The sequence below is a fragment of the Erythrolamprus reginae genome, chromosome Z, assembly GCF_031021105.1.
Source record: "Erythrolamprus reginae isolate rEryReg1 chromosome Z, rEryReg1.hap1, whole genome shotgun sequence".
NCBI classification, from domain to species: Eukaryota; Metazoa; Chordata; class Lepidosauria; order Squamata; family Dipsadidae; genus Erythrolamprus; species Erythrolamprus reginae.
The window spans coordinates 11,125,501-11,144,341 of record NC_091963.1 but is presented as its reverse complement, the minus strand read 5'-3'; the positions used below and the strand labels follow the sequence as shown (position 1 = coordinate 11,144,341).

The 18,841-nt window shown below is 42.7% G+C and overlaps 1 protein-coding gene across 1 annotated transcript; it reads right to left on the bottom strand.

Moving 5' to 3' along the window:
* Window positions 1-14,927: 14,927 nt before the first annotated feature.
* On the bottom strand, window positions 14,928-18,262 carry EN2 (engrailed homeobox 2). The gene is made up of 2 exons (XM_070767327.1): window positions 17,517-18,262; window positions 14,928-15,526 (listed from the first exon to the last, which is right to left on the bottom strand). The coding sequence occupies exons 1-2, from the start codon at window positions 18,136-18,138 to the stop codon at window positions 15,210-15,212; spliced, it is 939 nt and encodes a 312-aa protein (XP_070623428.1). The 5' UTR covers window positions 18,139-18,262; the 3' UTR covers window positions 14,928-15,209.
* Between the last annotated feature and the right edge of the window lie 579 nt (window positions 18,263-18,841).

Sequence of the window (18,841 nt, the reverse complement as noted above, 5' to 3'; positions counted from 1 at the left end):
CACCTTGGAATATATTTTTGCAATCCAACCAATCAGGTGTTTACAGTGGAGGTGTCCCTCTAACCTTCCTGCCAATCAGCTTAAAGCTCGGTTGGGAGAATTGGCGCTAGACTAATGGTTGGGGGTCACCACAACATGAGGAACTGTATTAAGGGGTCGCGGCATTAGAAAGGTTGAGAACCACTGTTCTAGAGCCTGTGGAAGGCAAAAAACAGGCCAACCGGAAGTTTTGAAACAAAGTTCCGATAGGCCCATTGGGAACATTTTTCGTCCTCCACAACCTGGGGAGAGTGAAAATGGCCTACCTCCACCCACTGAAGGTTGAACATCAGCTGGCCAGCATGGACATGTGCAATGGAGCTGACATAGGGCAAAGCCTCACGTGCCTTCAGATATGACTCTGCGTGCCACCTGTGGCACACATGCCATAGGTTCTCCATCACAGATATAGGGCTTCCTATAAATTGTAGGACTTCCTATAAATGTCTGAGCAGGGGGTTGGATTGGAAGACCTCTAAAGTCTGTTTGAATTCTGGTTTTCTGCTAGTCTGTTATTTAATAGATAGAAAGATTCCAATTATAACTCAACATGCTGGTTTGTACCTCCAAAGCTCCCCATGGTTTCACACCTAGATACATATCCCTAATCAAGAAATATCACCGCACTTATACATACAATAGATTGATTCCACTGAAAGTATCTCAGTAGTCTTGAATAATAATACTGTAATAATAATTTATTAGATTTGTATGCTGCCCTGAGTCCTTGGAGAGGGGCGGCATACAAATCTAATAAATTATTATTAATACTAATTTAATAATTTAATAATTTATTAGATTTGTATGCCGCCCCTCTCCGAAGACTCAGGATGGCTCACAACACAACAACAATATTATTATTATTATCATTATTATTATTATTATTATTATTACTATTATTATTACTATTATTATTATTATTATGTCAGTACAACACAGCAAATGAGATCACCATGCTGGATTTTGTATTTCATCACCAGTCGGGCACTTCCCAAGCACCTAGGACTGCGTGATGTAGCGGCGAATTATGTTTGCCGATCCCAGTAAAGCGGCCTTTTGCAATTGACAGATGGAGATTTTGTCAATTCCAATGGTTTTCAAATGTCCGCTGAGATCCTTTGGCACTGCGCCCAGCGTGCCAAGTACCACTGGGACCACTTTCACTGGCTTATGCCAGAGTCGTTGCAGCTCGATTTTTAGATCTTCGTATTTCACTAATTTCTCTAGCTGCTTCTCCTCAATTCTGCTTTCTCCTGGGATTGCGATGTCGATGATCAATACTTTCTTTTTCTCCATGATCACAATGTCTGGTGTATTATGCTTCAGAATTCAGTCAGTCTGAAGTCGGAAGTCCCACAGTAGTTTTGCTTGCTCATTTTTGACCACTTTTTCGGGCTTATGATCCCACCAGTTCTTTGCCACTGGGAAATGGTAGTTCCGGCGCAAGTTCCAGTGGATCATCTGTGCCACAGCTTTTTTTAATATTATTATTTATTATTATTATTATTATTATTCAAGACTGAGATACTTTCAGTGGAATCAATCTATTGTATTTATAGGTGCGGTGATATTTCTTGATTAGGGATATAGAGGAGGAAAATGTGATAACTAGAGAGGAGAAGGCGAGGAAATTATGTTTTCCCCCCAATTTATTCTGCCTTTCTACGGACTAAATAGAGCTGTGGTGAAAAGCATTTTTAATGTATTTATTTGTATCCTGCCTTTATTATTTTTTATAAGTAACTCAAGGGGCAAACACAAACAATATTCCTTCCACCTCCTATTTTCTGCACCAACAACCCTGTGAGGTGGGTTGCTGAGAGGGAGTGAGAGGTCCAAAGTCACCCAGCTAATTTTCATGGCCATTGCACAATTCAAACTCATGAAGCATTAACCACTAGAACAAATTGGTTGGAACAAGACTCTCAAAGGTGGAACCCTGTTTAGTTTTTATGGCTTTATATAAATAACTACAATGTACAAATATTGTGATTAAATAAATTAAAAGTCCATGGATGACTTCTTCCATAAATTTTAGTTTGACTTTGGAAAAGTTTTTGTAAACATTTCAAAATAACTGTTCAAAGAATGCCTTTTCTCTTTGATTTGCTATAAATGAACTCTGGAACAGAATGGTTTTATTGCTTCACAATTGGATTTAGAGCAAAGTTGTAATATCTTAGTTTTAAAATAGTATTTTTCTTATTATATCCATTGAATTTATATATCGTGTTTATATGCCAATGTGGGAAGGATATACAATAGATATGTATATATGTCAATGTGGGAAGAATATACAGTAGATCGTCTTAAGAACCACAATAAAAACATAAACAAATTAAACACAATTGTCTGACCACTTTATTTTTGGGAACTCCATCAGAAGTTCACAATACTATATTAGAGCTTGTGCATAACTTCTCAGTAGAGAAGTTATGTTCATTCTTATAAATATGAGACAAAAAACTATACATAAATATGCATGCATTCAGTTTTACAAAACTTACTACCTAAACACAAAACATGACAAAACATTCTACCTAAACACAATCTATTCTTTAAAGTGAACTGAAGTTATTTGCTGACCAAAGTTTTATTTTAAAGTGAACTGAAGTTATTTGTTGACCAAAGTTTTATTTTAAAGCGAACTGAAGTTATTTGTTGACCAAAGGTTTATTTTCTCCTTGAATAGGAAAATTCTGAATGGAAGGAAGCACATTTCTTTAAAAAGAAAAAGGAAAACCAAAGGGCTTGGGGAGTCTAAATTTTACTTGTCCCCACCATGAAAGACCAGAGGACAGATTGTGTGTATCCATCCTCCCATCACTGCATTTCTTCGGTCCCAAAATCCAGGCCTTCCTTCTTTGAGGCAACCCCAGATTGAACATTCACAATAGCGCGTCGCTCAGAAATTTGTGCCTCGTTTTCATTGATGGCGACTCATAATAAAGAGCATATAGCGGTGCATTTAGCAAATTTACTTTTTTATGAAGTATGAATAAACCAGGAGGTCTACCTCATTCATAGCTAAAGTAAAAAGTGTATCCCTACACTCTGACAAAGTTCAGCCACTGAGCTGCAGCATTAACTTGTATTCTAACAAGATTAAAATATATTTGTCCTGGGGATTAGCATACTTAAGTCTCCCCCCTCCTCCCCATTTGCCTTTTCAACAGGGGTAGTGCACTTTGATCTGTGTTGCGTAGCCAGGGCATGGCTTGGGCCCAGCTATCCGAGTGCCAAGTGTGAAATCAGCCTGATGTCATCCCATTCTTCATCTTTTACATCTTTCACCAGTTTAATTATATTTCCGCCACAAAGCTCGGGAGCTTCATTGCATATTCAAGTTTGACTAGGAAGCGTTTAAAGGAGATAGGGGTGAACTATCTTTGTGTGTTGGGGGAGGAACAGGATGCTGGGCTCCTTTGCTGAAAAGGGGTCAACCGGCTTCAGCCTGGCCTTAGCAGGAAGATATACGTGGCGTTATAAAAGGAAAACTCACAGGAGTATTTCTTCCTTCCTCCCCCAACCCACCCCCGGTATTATTTCATACGGAGCTTTAGATAGTCTGATCTTGATTGAAGTCTCTTAGGTAGCTGGGGGCACAAATTGTGACAATGGGTTACAAACCGCTTCTTTGTGTGGATTTCTGGGGTTTTCAAATGGGTCCCTGCCTGGTTTGGGTTTTTGGAAACTCCCCTTCCCAATGGTTATTTCATATTGCTTCACACACACACACACACACACACACACACACTCACACACACACACTCACATGTTTTTTGGAGGGGGGAGTTACTGTAGAGCAGTGTTTTTCAACCAGTGTGCCGTGGCACACTAGTGTGCCGCGAGACATGGTCAGGTGTGCCGCGAAGCTCAAAGAGAGAAAGAAAACAAGAGAAAGAAAGCAAGAGAAAGAGAAAGAAAGAGCAAGAGAGAAAGAAAACAAGAGAGAAAGCAAGCAAGAGAGAGAAAGAAAGCAAGAGAAAGATAACAAGAGAGAAAGAAAGAAAGAGAGAGAGCAAGAAAGAAAGCAAGAAAGCAAGAGAAAGAGAACAAGAGAGAAAGAAAGCAAGAGAGAAAGAGAACAAGAGTGAAAGAAAGCAAGAGAGAGAGCAAGAAAGAAAGAAAGAGAGAGAGGGACGGAGGGAAGGTGGGAGAGAGAAAGACATAGAGGGAGATAGGGAGGGAGAGAGAAAGAGAGCAAAAAAGAGGAAGGGAGAGAAAGAGGGAGAGAGAAATAGAGCGAAAGGGAGGAAGAGAGAGAATTTTTTTGTCCAAACTTTTTTTAGCCCCCCCCCCCCCCAAATGTGCCCCATGGTTTTGTAAATGTAAAAAATGTGCCGCGGCTCAAAAAAGGTTGAAAATCACTGCTGTAGAGAGATGGCAAGAGTCCTAAACTACCTTCTGTTGATATTTTGTGTTGCAAAGGAAAGGGACAGAGAAAGAAAAGACGGGGTGGATGTAAGATTATATGTGTGTTGAATTTTATTTTGTGTTGTGTTGTGGATTTAAGCCAATCCGTTGTTCTTCACTCCTTCTTTACCTCTATCTCTATCAGTCTATTTATTTATTTATTTATTTATTTATTTATTTATTCATTCATTCATTCAGAGAGAGAGAGAGAAAAATAGAGAGAGAGATCTATCATTTATCACATATCTATCTGCATGTCTGTCATCTATCTCTATCAGCTATGTATCTACTGTATCTCTATTATCTATTATGTATCATTTATCATCTATATCTGTCTGTCTGTCTGTCTGTCTGTCTGTCTGTCTATCTATCTTTCTACCTACCTACCATCCATCCATCCATCCATCCATCCATATATATCAGCTATCTTTATCATCTGTCTGTCTATCTAGATATCTAATCTAAATACTATCTAGATAGCTATCTAAATATCTATCTATAATCTATCGTCAATCTATATTTATTTATTTATTATTATTTATTAATTATATTTATAGGCCACCCAACTCCTTTCAGACTCTGGGCGGCGTACAGCAAATAACAACAATCTAAATAATCTAAATAATTTAAATAACCTAAATAACCTAAATAATCTAAATAGTCTAAATAATCTAAATTATCTAAAACCCATTGAAAATAATTCATATCCTTAGTGGCTGATTTTATCAATGGCCCCAGGTCTTCAAAGTCTTCCACAAAGCCAGTAAGGTGGGGGCAACATTGACCTCATGGGGCAACTGGTTCCAGAGAGCTGGAGCCACCACTGAGAAGGCCCTCCCCCACGGCCCCGCCAATTGACACTGTGTGGCCGAGAGAACAAGTTGCTGAGAACCGTGGGGCAGGAGGCAGTCCGGAAGATAGTCTGGCCCTAAGCTATGTAGGGTTTTATAGATGATAACATCATCTATCTATATCTATCTGTCCAAATGATCTATATCTTTCTTCATCTTCTCTATCATTTTATAATACCTTCCCCTGAATAAGCCCCTTCCCTCCCAAAAAGCCTAATTTTATTATCTGAAAGTCCCCTACCTAAGACTTCATCTGTACTGAATTTTGTTTGTATTGTGCAATTGACACAAGCCAATCAGTTGTCCTTCACTCATTTATTTATCACATTGATATGGCTATTCATCTCACAAACTTGGGTCAACAACTACAAAAATTAACATTTTTATTAAACTCCACCTCCACCATGTGTGCATCTTGTTCCCTGCCTTGCCACCTTTGTTTGAATATTAACATTAATTTTAATTATAAAAAGTCAATATTTTTTATTTTAGTATTCATCGTATTAGAAATTCATTTAATTCATAATTAAATTAAATCAACAGTTTGTAATCATATAACAACACAATAATATAAATTTAAAGTTAATTGCATTAATTAATTATTACTTTTAATATTAATTATCTTGCTTAAAAATAAAGTTAATATTTATTATGTTCATGTTTTGTATTGTCACTTTTTTTTAGTTGTAAGCTGCCGAGAGTTGCCACTTGACAAGATGGGCAGTATATAAATTTAATAAATAGATGATAGATAGATAGATAGATAGATAGATAGATAGATAGATAGATAGATGGATGGATGGATGGATGGATGGATGGATGGATGGATGGATGGATGGATGGATGGATGGATAGATCTGCAGGTCAGTGGTTCAGATCTCATCACCGGCTCAAGGTTGACTCAACCTTCCATCCTTCCAAGGTGGGTAAAATGAGGATCCGGATTGTGGGGGCAATAGGCTGGTTCTGAAAGTGCTATTGCTAACATGTTGTAAGCCGCCCTGAGTCTAAGGAGAAGGGTGGCATAAAAAATCAAACAAACAAACAAATAAATGATAGATAGATAGTTAGATAGATAGATAGATAGATAGATAGATAGATAGATAGATAGATAGATAGAACATTAAGTAAGTAAGTAAGTAAGTAGGTAGGTAGGTAGGTAGGTAGGTAGGTAATAATAATAATAATAATATATTACATTTGTATGCCGCCCTCTCAGAAGACTCAGGGCAGGTAGGTAGGTAGGTAGATAGAACATTAAGTAGGTAGGTAGGTAGGTAGGTAGATGGATGGATAGATAGATAGATAGATAGATAGATAGATAGATAGATAGATAGATAGATAGATAGATAGATAGAACATTAAGTAAGTAGGTAGGTAGGTAGGTAGGTAGATAGGTAATAATAATAATAATAATAATAATAATAATAATAATAATAATAATATATTACATTTGTATGCCGCCCTCTCAGAAGACTCAGGGCAGGTAGGTAGGTAGGTAGATAGAACATTAAGTAGGTAGGTAGGTAGGTAGGTAGGTAGATGGATGGATAGATAGATAGATAGATAGATAGATAGATAGATAGATAGATAGAACATTAAGTAAGTAGGTAGGTAGGTAGGTAGGTAGATAGGTAATAATAATAATAATAATAATAATAATAATAATAATAATAATAATATATTACATTTGTATGCCGCCCTCTCAGAAGACTCAGGGCAGGTAGGTAGGTAGGTAGATAGAACATTAAGTAGGTAGGTAGGTAGGTAGGTAGGTAGGTAGATGGATGGATAGATAGATAGATAGATAGATAGATAGATAGATAGATAGATAGATAGATAGATAGAACATTAAGTAAGTAGGTAGGTAGGTAGGTAGATAGGTAATAATAATAATAATAATAATAATAATAATATATTAGATTTGTATGCCGCCCCTCTCAGAAGACTCAGGGTAGGTAGGTAGGTAGGTAAGTAGGTAGATAGATAGATAGATAGATAGATAGATAGATAGATAGATAGATAGACAGACAGACAGACAGACAGACAGACAGACAGACAGACAGACAGACAGACAGACAGATAGATTTCTCAGTGAGCGCATTATGAACAGTGGAGTCACTCCATTCCACAAAGAATTTAGAGCATTGCTTTTATCGTCCTTTTGGGATGCTCGTGATCGATTATTCCCTTAGTGCATGGAAATCCTTGGCCCCCTCTCAGCCAATGGGAAGGGGGCTTTGTGGAGGAAGAAGGAAGTGAGGAGAGAGGAAACGAGCCACCTGCAGTTCTTAGCGGAGGCTTTGACCTTCACCCAGCCTTCTGCCCATAGACTCTATTCATCCTAAGAGTGGAGTGTCTGTGAGGCACAACCACCTTCTGTCTCTTCAGCTCATCAAGTCGGGGACCGTTGGGCGTTACTTCCACATACAAGCCGGGCAGAATAGAAATGCAGATAAGCTTCTTTAGCATTTGAGAGCAGGTCAGTGCTGGGAAATGCTCTTCTCAGACAGAGCCTTTTGTCTGTGATTTTCCAGTGTTTTGCCCCTTCCCAGATATGAGCAAAGACAGGTAATGTGACAATGGAAGAGATAAATGTAGGATCCCATTTGCTATTTAAGAGAGAGATGGGGAGTTGGAAGAAAAGGGGAGCTGGATGCGACTCTGAGATACTTCAAAATTAATGAGAATTTTATTTGGTGTCATTACTCCCCGTTTAGAATGTGACGTTACAATGCCTTGCTTTTTAAATTGAATTGATATAATTATAAAATTATCTCCACGTAATTAACTCAAGGATTACATTTGATACTATTTAGCATGTAATCAAAGCCTATTATGTTTTAGCTATAGGAACACCAATTACATTTTAAAGGGTTACTTAGATCCAGCTCCATCGAGGGGTGGGTAGTGGAATATCTATTCACACGGAGGTTATCCGGTGGAATTCATTTGTGGATGAAAAGGGGAAAAGAAGGATTAAATAATATAATGTAGCTCTGTTGGTACACTTTGGGGACTAACTCTCCTTTTGTGTTATCGTTTATCTTTCAGATTCGTGAAATTGAAGGAGGTTTGCTGCTTGCTTCATCTTAAGGTCCCAACAACCCATCAAAAGATAAAATCTCAACTGTAGCATAATTCCTCTCTAAAAATAGTGCCATCATTAGCATTTCCTCAATTTTGTGCGGAAGGAAGGAGAGAGAGAGAGAGAAAGAAAGAAAGAGAGAGGGGGGGAGGGAGACCTTGCTCTCAATATCTCAGAAGAAAAAAGTTTTTAAAAGGTCCCTTTGACTAATTTTTTTGGTGAGGGGTTGCGGAAGAACTTATTCAAGATTCATTTTGCACTTCAGTTCAAAAGGGCTTTCCTATCAGGCAAACCAACAAGTTTTTATTGTTATTTTTATAATAGTATTATCTTTTAAATCGGAAATGGGGCATTTAGGAAATGGCCTTTTACTTGAATACTGTTCTGACTGTATAAACCATCACCTTCTTGCTCTTAGTAGCCACTCAACCCTTAGAAGACCCATCTCTTTCCCCACAATCTCTAAACATCTGTAACTTTAAAGAAAACCACTTAGCAGTGGAGATAACTGCTGTCCAAAATGATGGGAAAGTGTTAATACCATTACTATTTCATTGAAGTAGCTGTAGCTGATACCTGTAGGTTTGTTTACTTGCACCTCTGAAGAATTGATCACACTATCTACCACGATTGAAGAATTGCGATAGTCCTTAATAGGTGCCGAAAGACCATTTTTTAAAAAAACAACCTACTCCTCCGTGCCAAAGAGAGCTAATTCTGAATTCTGCAAAATCCAAGAGATCAAAAGACCTTGAACATCTGGCAGGAAAGCAGTTGGGATTGTCTTCAGAGAGGGGCGGCATACAAATCTAATAAATAAATAAATTGTATAAGACAAGCTGAGCAATGTGGGTAAATGTGTCAGAAATATTGCCTTTGCTGACCACTCTGAAGTTCTGTTAGTAGATGATGGAGAAAGAGTTTTTACCTGGTAGTTGAATCCCATTCAGGGAAGGGGCAACCGAGTAAAAATGGTGGAAGAAAAGTCCCAAAGAAAGAAGACTGCCCACCAATATTTGCAACATCAAGTAACGTTGATGTTTAATAGCAAATTCAAAACATTGAAAGAGTTAAGCAGCTGGCCACCTTCAGTTTGACTTTTCTCTTTCCCTAATCAAAACTTCATTGAATAAATCCTGAAGACATTTCCAAATGTGCTTCAATGTCCCTGGCTGTGTGCAAACATTATCCATGTGAACTTAGGCGTGCACTGAAAACCTGTGCCATGAGAAAGCTTATTTCTAGAAAGCCCATAAAGCAAAAATGCAGGGGCAGGTGAGAAGGAAGGGGGAGTGTGTGTAAGTCTACTTTTTCCTTCAAGATCATTTCAATTCTGCTTCTGCTGAAGCAAGAAATGACTTGACACATGTTAAAAAAAAAACTAGGATGTCCCATCTTCCCATACTAAAAAAACCTAGAGAAGAAAAAGTTCAATTTATCTCATTGTAAGTGGTATATTCTGCCATCACCCCAATGTTTGGCTGGGCGAGTTTCCCCCATATAGATTAAACATAAGGGACAGAGAAGAGGGGTAAAGAAATAATGGCAGCTTGTTTCCATTCTGAAAGGCTAAGCCACAGCAGGATTGGGCCCCTTTACACCAGTGGTCTTCAAACTTGTCCACTTTAAAGCTTGTGGACTTCAACTCCCAGAGTTCTCCAGCCAGTCTTAAAGTTGCCAAGTTTAGGGACCCCTGCCTTAAATGGGGCTTCCTTTTCTATCCTGAGGCTGATCAGAAGTGTGATCCATCACTTGGACTAATCAATGACAGGGCTCCTTCCATGGGAAATCTCACCCTGATGCCCTGCAGTTACTCTAAAAGTAGCCCCGTAGTATCTCCAAAACCTTTCCTTTCTCAAATGGTGAGTGAACCTCTTCATTTCTTTTATTCCCACCGAAGAAGGAAAAATATTCGCCATTACTGGAAATGATAGTCACCCGTGTATCAAGAATTTGCAATTGACTTTTGCAATGGGGATAGTTAACAGGGATTACATCCTCTATGTCTGTAGCTTCTCCTGAGCATCCTTCTAGTAGGGGAGGCTAGGCTGAAAATCCAAGGAACCCAGGGGTGCTTCCCATAGACAGAAGCAGGCTTTTTGGCAAACCTCTAACACAGTGTTTTTCAACCAGTGTGCCGTGGCACACTACTGTGCCGTGAGACATGGTCGGGTGTGCCGCGAAGCTCAGAGAGAGAGAGAAAGCAAGAGAGAGAGAAAAAAGAGAAAGAAAGAAAGAGAGAGAGAGAAAGAAAGCAAGAGAAAGAGCGAGTGAGCGAGAGAGAGAAAGCAAGAGAGAGAGAAAGAGAACAAGAGAAAGAAAACAAGAGAGAGAGCAAGAGAGAGAAAGAAAGAGAGGGAGGGAAGGAGAGAGAGAGAAAGACATAGAGGGAGGTAAGGAGGGAGAGAGAGCAAAAAAGAGAAGAAGGAAGGAAGAGAAACAAAGAGGGATAGAGAGAGAGAAAGAAAGAGGAAGGGAGAGATAATTTTTTTGTCCAAACTTTTTTTAGGCCCCCCCCCCGTCCCGCTCAATGTGCCCCAGGGTTTCGTAAATGTAAAAAACGTGCCGCGGGTCAAAAAAGGTTGAAAATCACTGCTCTAACAGACAAACTATGGCCTTTTTTAGGCATGCCCTATATGCCATAAACAAAAGAACAAGGGTATTTGCATGTATAGTGCCTGGCTGCCAGTTGGAAGCCTATTTGAATGGGACATTAAATTGCTGGGTTATTGCTACCATCTGATTTCACCAGAGATGATAACTGGAACAAGACATTGCTTATGAATTTAAGGTTAAATCCCTAGGAACCTTGATTGCCTTTGATTGTCCTTATGTTTTTCAGTAGATCCCAACAGTGCAGCAGATCTTACAAATTTCAATTTGAAGAGATGCATTTATTTTCATAAACAATACCACTATTTTTAAGTACTGCTTCTAAGAACCCCATTAAAGTTTGCGAGTTGATGGAAAGACAATTCTAAACAAGTAAATACTTAGAACTGAGTTCAGTGACGTAAAATGCCAAGTAAAAGGGCAGCCTAAATTTAGTTGAAATTAAAGTTGAAACCTGTTTAGTATAAATAAATTGCATTCTTCTGGGTTCTGCAACAATCAAATATTTTCTTCTAATATTTGCAATTTTTAAAAAATTGCTCCTTCCAAACAATGCAAACCTACACTTACTTGAGAGTAAGCCTTATGAAATCTAATGGTGTTTTTGTGGGGTTTTTTTTACTAAATATGTGTAACATTGTATTCTAAGGACTTAAGATGACTGGGCTATAAAATGCACTACAGACGATATTCCCCCAATGCTCCCCAATATAAACTAATTCAAATATGAGAAGGGGCAGAATTAAAGACCCGTCAAGTTAGGTAAAAGTAAACCCACCTTAAATGCAACCATTTTTGTTTCAGATCAGTTGGGGAAAAAATTACCCAAACACATAAAAACAATTAGCAAACTTTAATATGTATATATATATACAGACTTGTTTCCTAAATACAAACTGCTTTTTTATAGGCTCATACAATTTGTTCTGTGAAGTTATTACATCACTTGGCTAAGGTGTAAATACCTAGAGAAGGGGGAAAAAGAATCTTAGGGAGAAAGCAAAATTAGTCTCTTGTAGTATTTTTTCTTCACTTGGATTTGATTGTTAAGGATCCTTGTAGATGCAAGCCAACAGATGCCGCTGTCTCTGAAACACAAATCTGATATTTGTGGATAACATATTTTCTTCTGAAAGATGAAATACAGAAGGATTCTCCAACACCCATTTCTGATTTTTTTTAAAAAACTTGAACAATCCTGACAATCCTTTGGACACTGATGAGAAATATCCATGGACACAGTGACGCTTATTTTTCTACAAGCATAACTCCACCCCACCTGCAAGATGTTACATTTAAAACTGCCCGTGTTTATTTGCATTCCCAGTCTGAGAGAGTGATGAATTCTGTTCTATCCAGCACATTTTGGAACTTAACCTCCGACTGGGTAAATACGATGTTTACAAAATAGCAGGCGATAAATCCTGATAATTTAAACATTTTCCTGCAGCAATTCCTTCCAAAATTAATTTCGCAAAGGTTTCTGCTTTCTGCCAAGATCAGATCCCATTGCAAATTTTTATCTGCATTTATTTCAAAAAAAGCGCTGCAAGGTTTATTTCTTATTGGCCGTGATTTGCAGTTACAGATGTAAATAAATTCTTGAAGGACAATGCTGATAGCATATAGTATAGATATTGAAGTTCAAGTACGGTGTAAAGTGAACTTCAGTGGAATTCTTTTTTTAAGATAAACGTAGGTATGATCACAGTACACTATAATTGTCTTTAAAAATTAAGCTTGGCAATATAATTTACATCTAGCCATCATGGAATGTTTCTTTTTAAAAGTTCCTGGCCAATTTACCCAAAATGTTATTTTTTAATTGCAGAACAAATGGAAGTTACATTGAGTTCATCCTTCATAACAGAATTGTAATACAGTCAGGGTTTGATTGTATTCAGAGTGTTAATATTAATCCAAATGTAATTTTAGTTTTTCCATGTATAGTTTGTTAGATAATTTCTCTAGGATGTGTACCTTTTTCTTCAAATCTAAAGCTTTCAGATTCCAAAATTAAAAAGTCTGTTTAACTTTTTCCTTACGAATTATTAATTATATTTCTCAATTACTAATCTAGTGAACCATCTATCTGCAAAATATTCACAAATGTTTACATTTAGGCATAATCCTCTCGGGATATAAGAAGGTAAGAGGCTACTAATCTAAAGTTTCAATGCACGCATTGTAAATTTTCATAATAAATTTGGATTTTTTTATTTAATGCACTCTTCCAAGGTTTAAAAAACACACAAAAATGCAGTGAAAATGTCTACAACTTTTGAGACCTCAGTCATAAACAGAAACATTCGTCTTTCATAAATTATAAATATTTGATATCGCAAATTGTAAAATGCATATTTCATAAAACTGAAAATAAAAACCCCACAACCAAAATCTTTACTTTGCTTCAAGGCAAGTACCAGTGTATACCATCTCCTAAGCATTTAATGGTTATTCACAGAATTTAAAATTACAGCATTTTAAGTGTCTCTCCTCCCCCAAAGTTGGTCGGAGTATGAACACGTGTATCTTTTATAGCTGTGTGCTGTGTTTTTAAGGCAATGTGAGTAGTTCACCACCAAGTAGGCTGTAGTCCTGGAGAGTTTAACAGGTGGGGGAAATTCGTAGGGGGTGGGGGGCGAAGATTTTGGATGTTCACCTTTGAAGCAGAAAAGCCAGGGGAAAGGGAGGTGGGGGAGGATCTCCAGTAGTACAAATTCTTCACTCAGCTCACACAGTAAGGAAGGAATTTAACCAGGAAAGAGAGACAGACCCTAAAAAAATTAAACGCCCAACTTTCAAGCAAGCCTGTGGGGATCTATGCTTGATTTATTTTTTTAAATGAAAGGCAGCACTCACAAACATGTTGTTTCTTTTAAAGAAAATACAGCGAATTTCCTTCAGAAATAATTTTAGTGTAGTGAACGTCTCCTACCCATACGGGCCCCCTACCCACCAACCCACACACCCCTCTCTCGCTTCCCTATCCTGAGCTAAGAGTCAATGGGATGAGCACCCCAGTTTCCTTTGCATCCATGGCTGCACTTAAGCGCCGAGGGGGAGTCTTAAACCAGCCCCTCCCCAAAAAGGAAACCCTGAAAGTTGCAACATGGCCCGCCAGGCCGCTCCGCTCCGGGTCTCGGAAGCACAGAACGCCGCCCCGAGTGAACGGCCGCCACAGGCTCAGCTACCAGACCCTCACCACGGAAAGGACACCACGGCATCACTTCGGCGGGCACCCCGAAGCTGGGGGGGGGGGGGGGGTAAACTTTTCCCGTCCCAAGGCTGGCCTACAGAAGAAACAACGCCCGCTGTAAGCCACCTGGAAGTTTCCCGACTATTTAACTTATTTTAAGTCACTGTTTTCTTCCCACCCTTTTAACAGAGAAATATTGAGAATTACAGGGCCCCAGTTCAAGTGCCTCGGGATTTATTTGTTTGTTTGTTTTTAATTTGAATTTTTCAAAGGGCAGTACGTTGGGCTGTATAGTTTACCCTGTATATTTTTCACGATTAAAGTTATTCTTTCATATCCACTCCCACAAAAGGCAGCATAAGAGGAGGGAAGGGGTGGTGGGGAGGAGAAAAATAAAACATTTAAACTCGCAGAACAAATAGGAGATCTATTTATTCGGTTTCACAGTTTCGTGAAATGCAGCAATAAAAAATCTTTGGACTTTAGCAAAAGTTGTCTTTTTTTTTTTTGTTTTGTTTAATATATCGAGTTTTAAAAAAGGAGTGTCCAAGTCCGGTTAAAACCGTGTGCGTAAGTCTATATAAAAAAAAAGCAACTGAAGCTTTTTTAAAAAAAATCGACCGTCAGCGTCTAAATTTTTGTAGAAACAAAAACAAAAAAAATCAAAAAAATATTTTGTATAATCAGATATTTGGATTCTTTAACAACACCTTACCTGCAATTTATATATATTTATATTTATATATGCATATATTTATAAATTACATATATATATGTATATGTATTTACACTCAGAGAATATTGCAGAATTCTATCTAATACAATATTTTCCACTATTTATGCTGGTATAATCTTTGTACACTGGCCCTTAGAACTATCTCTCCCCCACCCCTCTCTTTTTAAAAATCATCTTCTTCATTAAATTATTGCATCGTCTAAAGCCCGACCGGCTGTCCGCCCGCCGCAGCCGCCTCTCGCTGCCCTCCCCGCTCCGCCCGGCTCCCTACTCGCTGTCGGACTTGCCGTCTTTCGAAGCGGTGGAGTGGTTGTACAGCCCTTGGGCCATCAGGTGCGCCGCCAGAGAGTTTTTGCTGCCGGTGGCTTTCTTGATTTTGGCCCGTTTGTTCTGGAACCAGATTTTGATCTGGGACTCGTTGAGGCTGAGCTCTTGAGCCAAGCTCTGGCGCCGCTGCTCCGTCAAGTACCTGTTGGTCTGAAACTCCGACTTGAGTCTCTGGAGCTGCTCCGCGGTGAAGGCCGTCCGCGGCCGCTTGTCCTCCTTGTTCGGGTTCTTCTTCTTTGGTTTCCGCGATCGGGGGCCTGCGAGCCGCGGGTAGGACGGAGAACAGAAGAGAAAGAGAGAGAGAGAAAGAGAGAGAGAGAGAGAGGAGGGGTGAGTGGGAAAACACCGTCAGCCTCCCTCTCGATGCCGGCGCCTCGCCAGCTCCGTCGGGACGCAAGCTTGGACGCTGGGCAGCCTTGCCAGAGGAAAAAGGGGGCGAGGGAAAGCCAGGACCCCCGCCCTTCCCGAGGACGGCCTTCGGGAGACCCAAGCCAAAAGGGGTCCCAGGAAACCGAGGGTCCCTTTGGCGGGGGAGGAGCGTGGATTGAACCCACCCGGCCCAAGCTCCGCACGCAGCCATCCTCCCGCGCTTTGACTCCCTTCTGCCGACGGGTCCCGAACTCCAGCCTGTTTTTCTTCTTTTGTTACCTCTCGGCAGCCATTAAGGACCTGGGGATTCCCTGCAAGCCCCCTCCTCCGGCGAATAAGCCAAGACTCCGGCAGGCGCTGCACCTCCACTCTCGGGCCGCGGCGGCGGCAGGAGCGGAGGCAGCTGGCGAAAGCCCAGCTGCAAATGGCGCGCTCTTTCCCCGTTCTGCCCAGGCAAGCGAGCTTCTGTTCTTCTCGAGGCAGTAAGCCGGGAGCCCTTTAGCAGGGAATTAGGCGGCGGCCTGACCTGTCAAAGTCTGCTCCGAGCGTAACTTTCGGAGGGGGCGGGGGGGGGGAGACAGGGAAAAGTCTGGAAGTGTTTGTCGGAGATTGGGCCGCTGCGCTCGGCCTTTGGAAAGTGGCGGCAGGGCTGGGGCAATCCCGTTATTTTTCTCCCCTCCCGTTCTGGAACCCATCAGCAAAAAGATCTCAAGGGCCGCGGCCTTTTTTCCCCCAAAAAACCTTTTTCCCCCCACCAACAAACCTTTCTTGCTTCCAGGAGACACGAGAAAGCCCTTTTGAGGTGCCCCAGACTCGCAAAAACCGAACGGGGTCTTTCTTTCCAACCCTTCGGGGGGGGGGGAATAAATTTCTTGGCTTTTTTTCACTCACACACAGAGAGAGAAACAAACCGACTCTTCCGAACAGCCTCCAGCTGGGAGAGCAGGAAAGAACCAAGGATTTGGGGGCTTCGGGCGCTTCAAGGCCGGGCTAGCCGCCTCGCGCGCCGGCGCATCCCCCCCTTTTTGATCGTTTCCCAAGAAGAAGAATGGCGGGAGAATCAGGCCAAACTGGCAACCGACTCGGCATCCTGAAAGGCCCGGCTGGGTCGGGATCGGGGCCCGAGCAAAAGAAGATCTTAACACAAAGCGGGAAGGTGTGGAGAACAATGGAGCTCAGGTTCGGGTGGCCAAATACCCAAATCTCTCGCCACAAAATCTTCGCTTCTCATTTGTGTGTGTGTGGAAATCGGTAGTAAAATGCAACCGGGGAAAGAAGAAATTTAAAAATTCGTTTCTTGGATTCGGAAGAAGGGCAACCAAACGCACCATTAAACCCTGGCTGACCGCAGAGGTGTGTGTGGCGCATCTCCCCTCGCAAAAACTCTCGCGGCCTGCGTCCTTTCCCAGGCCCTGGAACACCGTTCCGAGGGGGGAAAGAGCGCAAAGGCCCAGAGGAGGTGAACCTCCGGGCCCGCTAGCCAGCGGCAGCCAAAGGGCCGGGCTCCAGAGAGCCATCTCCGGCTGTAGCGGAGGCGAGAAGGCGGCGGCAGGGCAGGTTGGGCTTCGCTACGTTCCTGCCATTTTCTGCTCCGTTTTTCCCCCGGTCGCCATCCACGCAGTTGGAAGCAGCGGGGATATCCCGGGGCTGAGGAAGGCCTGCTATAAAAGCTTTCCAAGGCTTCTTGGAGATTGCGGGAAAGGGGTGGGGATCTCCCCGGCGCCGCCGCCGCAGCAGCAGCAGCAATCCCTCCCAGCCGGGTCCCCCCCTTCAACGAATATCACCTCCTCCGCCATTCTCCTTCCTCCTCCCGAGCCTCGGCTTTCTTCCCCGAGCGAGTGGCCGAGCAGAGCCCCTCCCCCAGACGACGACGCTTACCTGAGGATGGCCGGTCCGAGTAGCGGGTGCAATAGACCCAGGCCGGCCACAGCATAGGCTGACCGCCGGGAAACGAACTGGCCTGCGAGCTGTCCGAATCCGAGCTGAGAGACAGGTCCCCTCCGCCGCCGCTGGACTTCAGGGCTCCCACCAGCTCCCCGCAGTCGCTCCCCTTTTTGGATGGGATCCCAGTCTTGGGAACGCCGCCGCCGCTGCCGCCGCCGTCACCTTCTCCTTCGGCCAGTGAACCCGCGACCGGAGCAGCCGAGGGACTCCTGACGTCCAGTCCATGCGGTGGTGTCGGGTGCTGCGGTGGAGTTTGCTGCTGTCGCCGCCGACGACGCTCCGGGCTGTTGTCGCGGCTACCTCTTCCTCCGTCGCCGCCGCCTTCTTTCCTGCGGCCGAACTCCGGGCGTAGGATGTTGTCGATGAAGAAGTTGGTGATGCGGTGCGGCGGGTGAGGCGGGTGGTTGCCCGGCGGCGCTTGGAGCACTCGGGGCGCGAGCAGGGGCCTCCCGCGGCCGGCTTCTCCGTCGCTGCCGCTGCTGGCTTCATCCGGGGGCTGCGGAGGTCGAGGCTCGGCGCCGCCTCCGTCGCCCGGGTGCTGCTCCTTCTCTTCCATGCCGGCGGCCCGCGGAGGTCTTTCCGCCACCCCGCCCACCCCGGAGATCCAGAAGGAGTAGCCCGGCTTCTTCTTCGGGAAGGTGCCTGCCTCGCGGGAGGGGGGGGGGGTGCGCGTAGTTTGAGATCGCCGACTTGCCAAGCGTTCTCCTGCTCCTCTTGCTGCCTCCCGGGGCTATTATAGGGTTCCACCCTTCAGTCCTGGAGGCCACTCCTGCGTCCTGGGCCCAGCGATGTAGTCATCGTTAGAACTGAACATCCGCCATCCGCCCCCCAACACACACACACCCTCAGCCCTCCCGCTGCCCTCCCTCCCCAGCTCCTGTGGGTTGATAAGAGCCTGGCGGTATCCTTGGCGAAAAATTACGCGGCTGCCGAGAAATCCTTCCTGGGGGTGGAAAAGTCAAGGCTGAAGCAGAAACGGCTTGGCTGGCTCCCGCGCACGGCGACCGTAGCCTCTCACAATCCCCGCGGCTCTCCAGCTCTCCCTCCCCTCCCTCCCTCCCCCTTCTACCCAAATATTCTAAGTTGCATTGGAGGACGTGGGCTGAGAAATTTCTCCCTCTCTCTCATTCTCTCTCTTTCTCTCTCCCTCTCTCTTTTTATCTGACCCCCCCCCCTCTACCCGTCTCGTTTGCTCTGGCTCTCCGGATAAGGGGGGGTGCGTGAGTGTGAATTTAGAAGCCACTTAAACTGAACCTGAA

What these genes read in the sequence shown, in the direction of transcription:
- EN2 (XM_070767327.1), bottom strand. Translation starts at nt 18,138, where the DNA reads ATGGAAGAGAAGGAGCAGCACCCGGGCGACGGAGGCGGCGCCGAGCCT. An exon ending in CTCGGACCGGCCATCCTCAG is followed by an intron (nt 15,527 to 17,516) that starts GTAAGCGTCGTC and finishes CGCGGCTCGCAG; the next exon opens with GCCCCCGATCGCGGAAACCA.